Here is a 3995-nt window from a genome sequence, read left to right on the forward strand (position 1 = left end):
CCACACACACACACACACAATATTTCAGCATTGCTAACTTGACATTTTATCCATTAATCAAACTAAAATGCAGTCAACCAAACATAAAAAGTTACACTGCTTAATTTACAAGGTCCACTATAAACTCAGCATGTTGTGCCGAAATAAACATTTTTGTGCATGTGTACAATGCTGTTTTACATAGATATTGGAGCACAAGTGAAGTATAAAGCCTTGTTTACATCATAGATTATAGTTTAGCAACCAAATATTACATGGATAAAATGGAAACATTTGGATGTCGAATGAGAGACCAATGCCATTTAGTTTTGCTTTAATAAATTCACTTTAGCTTAATGTTTGTATTCTGTTTATAATGAATGCCACTTCTGCCACTGCATTTATCAACAAATGTTTCATGAATCACACGTGAACTCTGTCGTAAATTGATTTGTGTCCTCAGATCTGCGGTCGTTTCTACATTAAATTGATAACTGAGGCCCATTGTGAACATCAGTTTGTGTGCAGCATTTTTTTTTTCCTAACAAAAATCAAAGCAATTATTCAGAATTCTAGGAAATTTGCTGTACACAACTCACTGATGGTTCACACACACAGCTTCATAATCCAGATAACATTTGAGCACACATGTTAAGAGTGAATCTAATTCAGATCCTTTTTTTCTTGTTCTGCAGCTGTGAATCAGTGAAGGACTATGGCTTCTGTTAAAAAACTGCTCGTGGACTCACTGAAAGGGTTGGAAGAAGCTGAACTAAAGCATTTTCATTGGCAGTTGAATATATATGATAACCGTATATCAAAGTCTGAATTGGAAAAGGCAGATAGATTGGACACAGTAGATAAGATGGTAAAATGTTTTGAACCAGAAAAGGCTGTGAAGGTCATGGTCCACATCCTGAGGAGTATGAACCAGAATGAACTGGCTGAAGAGTTACAGAAGAAAGGTAACATTTAATTCACTGTGAATGTAATGTGATAAAATATTTACAAGTGTGTTGGTTTGTCTTAAACCTCTTTCCCTCTTTGCTCTGCTGATGTGTTTGTGTGATAAATGTTTTCCAGTGAGTAATTCTCTCTTTCTCTCTCACACAGCTCAGGAGGAGCACAGTATGAAAACATCTGTTGCTGTTGGAGGTGATTCACAGCATATCTGGAGTCAATATCAATTACTATCTATAAATGTAAACAAAAAAAATATATATAACTGCAGCAGCAATTGCAGGGCCAGTCACATCAGCAACAGACCTTATACAAACATATCTAATAGATCAGTGTGTCCTCAGTGATACCCATTTACAATGGTCTAAAAGCCTTAATTAAACGTCATATATTGTTATACAATTGTTTGTTAAAGTGAAAGGAAAGGATGTGACACTACGGTGCCCAGGGAGAAGCTGGGGATTCTGTGTTTTGCTCAGGGGTCTCACCTCAGTCGTGGTATTTAGGGTGGAAGAGTGTGCTGTTTATTCACTTCCCCCACCAACAATCCCTGCACATTAAAGATTTAGATTATCGTTCTATTAAAATGTCTGGTATGCCTGCAATTTCATAATTTCTGGAAGTTTTTAGAAAATCGCTTAATATTCAACCTGTATAACAAACTTTTAAAACATGTACAGTACATTAGACTGTTCACACAAAATGATCATGATACTATATTAAAAATGATAACTATAATAACTAAGAACTGGATCTTTAAAGTATTATTTCATTTTCTTTTTAATCAGCAGAGGTGGAAAAGGGTCAGCAAATGACATGCCAGCCTGCTGTTAACAACAATAAAAAACCATCAAGAAAATACAACCGCAAGAAATCAATGGAAATAGACCAAAGCAATAGAAAGGCCTCAAATGTTGCACATGATATAAAGGACAACTGGAGCAGAAAAATAGAGGGTGGAAGCAATAAAGACCTACCAATATTTAAACTCCAGCTGGATGAAACAAGTCAGAACAGTGAGGGATTCTGCAGAAGAAGCACATTTGGAAAAAACATTGTAAATAAGTACAAGACCATTATGATGATAGGAGCCACGGGTGCAGGAAAAACCACTCTAATTAACAACATGATTAACTACATTCTGGGAGTGCAATGGGAAGACGACTTCCGGTTTGTGCTGATAGATGAAGGGAAGCAGACATCAGAAATCACAGCATATCAGATTAATCACATGGATGGTTTTCAGGTTCCATATTCTCTGACTATTGTGGACACACCAGGCTTTGGCGATACCAGAGGAATTTCACATGACCAGAAAATCACAAAACAAATTCAGGAGTTCTTTTCTCACCCTGGAGGGATTGACCACATTGATGCGGTGTGTTTTGTAGTACATGCTTCACTTGCCTGTCTGACGCCCACACAGAAGTACATCTTTGATTCATTCCTTTCCATATTTGGGAATGATATTGCAGAAAACATCCTTATGATGGTCACTTTTGCAGATGGGAAAAAACCTCCTGTTCTCGAGGCCATCAAAGTGTCTGAAGTGCCATGTTCTAAAGATCAATCTGGAGATCCACTTCACTTCAAGTTTAACAACTCTGCTGTGTTTGCTAGCAACAATAAATCTGCAGAAGATGAGAAGACTGGTTATGAAAATTTTGAGCAAGTTTTCTGGAAGTTGGGATTTTCTAGCATGAAGAAATTCTTCACATCCCTTAACAAGATGGAAACCAAGAGTTTGTTTCTGACACGGAAGGTCCTAGAAGAGAGGCAGAAGCTAGAAGTGCTTGTGAAAAAACTCCAGCCCCAAATTAATGAAATAGAGAAGACAAGAGCTGCTCTGGAGCAGCAGAAGGAACATGGACAGGTCATGGATGTCCAGGATATTGTGGCCAGTCTAATTGAACAATCTCAAAAGTTATTGGAGCAGCTGCAAGAAAGTGCACTCAAGCCCGATCCTCTGTCCACCCCTGATTACATTGATCTGATGATTGAATCTGAGAAACAAGAATGCAAGCCTGGATTTCAAGATCGGATTCAGTCTTTACAGGAAGCCAGGAAGAAAGCAGAGATCATCAGTAAGGTTTCCACAGGAGAAGTGCTTCAAGAGGTTTTGGAAGAATACACAACTGAAACAAGAAAAAATCAAGCAGCTTATGATCCTAGATTACTGTTCAATCAGTTAAAGAATTATGTTGGAGAAAAAGCAACTATGGTAGGAAAAATCTATAATGCGTTTGTGTAAAACCTTAAGCCTTTATCTACAGATACTATAATTGTACTAAACTAGTTTTTCTGGTAAGATGTTCAGCATGCATCTTTATGGTATTTAAATTACTTTCAAACTTTTGAAATCATTTTTAAAAACGGTCTTCATTCTACACAATGTACAACATATCTTTATTACATATTATAACAGCTTGTTACAGTTACATACATTGAATGGACATATTGAATTGAATGAATTTTTAGTAACAGGGAGGGAGGAGCAACTGATACCTGTGTAAAAAGAACTATTACCATGCATGGGTGCGGTTGATATTTTTGCTCTCTCCCTCTCTCGCTTTCTAGTTTTGTGTTTCCCTGCTGTTTGAAGGAGATACCTGTCAGTCATCATTAGTGTGTCTACCTTCAGTCCAAGTAGTTTAATAAACAAATTAGCACTACTTCAAACATCTCATATTACAATACAATCCACCCACAAATACCATAACAAAAAAAAACACATAATTCTATTCAAACACACACTCTCCCCAAAAGTAATAACAAAAAATAAATGGTTATGTTATAAAATTAAACAAAATTAAAACCAATATTTAAACAAAAATAAAATTCACAAATAATTAAAATATAATATAAATAATAAGAAACAATAAAACATAAAGCATAATTAAATCCAGTTTTGTAACATTTCTCTTCTGTCAAACTTTGAAAAACAGCTCCAGATTCAACTGTTGTGTTGACAATTTTTACTGAACATGATTTAGAGGCATTATGAAGCATATATGTCCAATTTGAATCTGTTGTGCATGTTCTTTCTCACTTAACTG

The 3995-nt window shown here is 35.9% G+C and overlaps 1 protein-coding gene across 2 annotated transcripts in view; it reads left to right on the forward strand.

Annotated features, from left to right (window-relative positions):
* Nucleotides 1-3574, forward strand: part of LOC109057288 — a 7778-nt gene extending 4204 nt beyond the window's left edge. Inside the window, exons 2-4 of one of the 2 annotated variants that reach the window (XM_019074510.2) lie at nucleotides 675-944; nucleotides 1093-1134; nucleotides 1728-3574. In XM_019074510.2, coding sequence (XP_018930055.1) covers nucleotides 695-944; nucleotides 1093-1134; nucleotides 1728-3190 — 1755 coding nt within the window. In that variant the 5' untranslated portion in view covers nucleotides 675-694 and the 3' untranslated portion in view covers nucleotides 3191-3574. The remainder of the gene's footprint in view (nucleotides 1-674; nucleotides 945-1092; nucleotides 1135-1727) is intronic. The other variant, XM_019074511.2, reaches the window with a different exon arrangement.
* Nucleotides 3575-3995: the final 421 nt, after the last annotated feature.

The sequence above is a fragment of the Cyprinus carpio genome, chromosome B4, assembly GCF_018340385.1.
Source record: "Cyprinus carpio isolate SPL01 chromosome B4, ASM1834038v1, whole genome shotgun sequence".
NCBI classification, from domain to species: domain Eukaryota; kingdom Metazoa; phylum Chordata; class Actinopteri; order Cypriniformes; family Cyprinidae; genus Cyprinus; species Cyprinus carpio.